At 59.8% G+C, this 239-nt stretch overlaps 1 protein-coding gene across 1 annotated transcript in view; it reads left to right on the top strand.

Moving 5' to 3' along the window:
* The window catches only part of LOC119586686 (putative neural-cadherin 2), a 43,803-nt gene that overhangs the window by 41,406 nt on the left and 2,158 nt on the right, over positions 1-239 (top strand). Inside the window, exon 13 of the mRNA XM_037935418.1 lies at positions 8-221. Within this exon, the coding sequence (XP_037791346.1) occupies positions 8-221 (214 nt within the window). The remainder of the gene's footprint in view (positions 1-7; positions 222-239) is intronic.

Here is a 239-nt window from a genome sequence, read left to right as displayed (position 1 = left end):
CTCGAAGATCAATGTCACCGACGTGAACGACAACGCGCCCTACCTGGACGACCCGAAGGAAGTGCAGGTCATCGAGAACTCGAAGCCGCAGGTCGTCGCCCGGGTCAAGCTCGGTGACCCCGACAACTGGAGACAAGGTCACGGGCCGCCCTTCACAATACAGCTCGACCCTCGCGCTCCGCCCCACATCAAGGCCGCCGTCAAGGTCAAGCATGATAAAAGTGAGTCGTCATTTGAGG

This window comes from Penaeus monodon, chromosome 21 (assembly GCF_015228065.2).
Source record: "Penaeus monodon isolate SGIC_2016 chromosome 21, NSTDA_Pmon_1, whole genome shotgun sequence".
Classification (NCBI taxonomy): Eukaryota; Metazoa; Arthropoda; class Malacostraca; order Decapoda; family Penaeidae; genus Penaeus; species Penaeus monodon.
The sequence above is the reverse complement of the archived record's forward strand: the minus strand, read 5'-3'. Positions and strand labels throughout refer to the sequence as shown.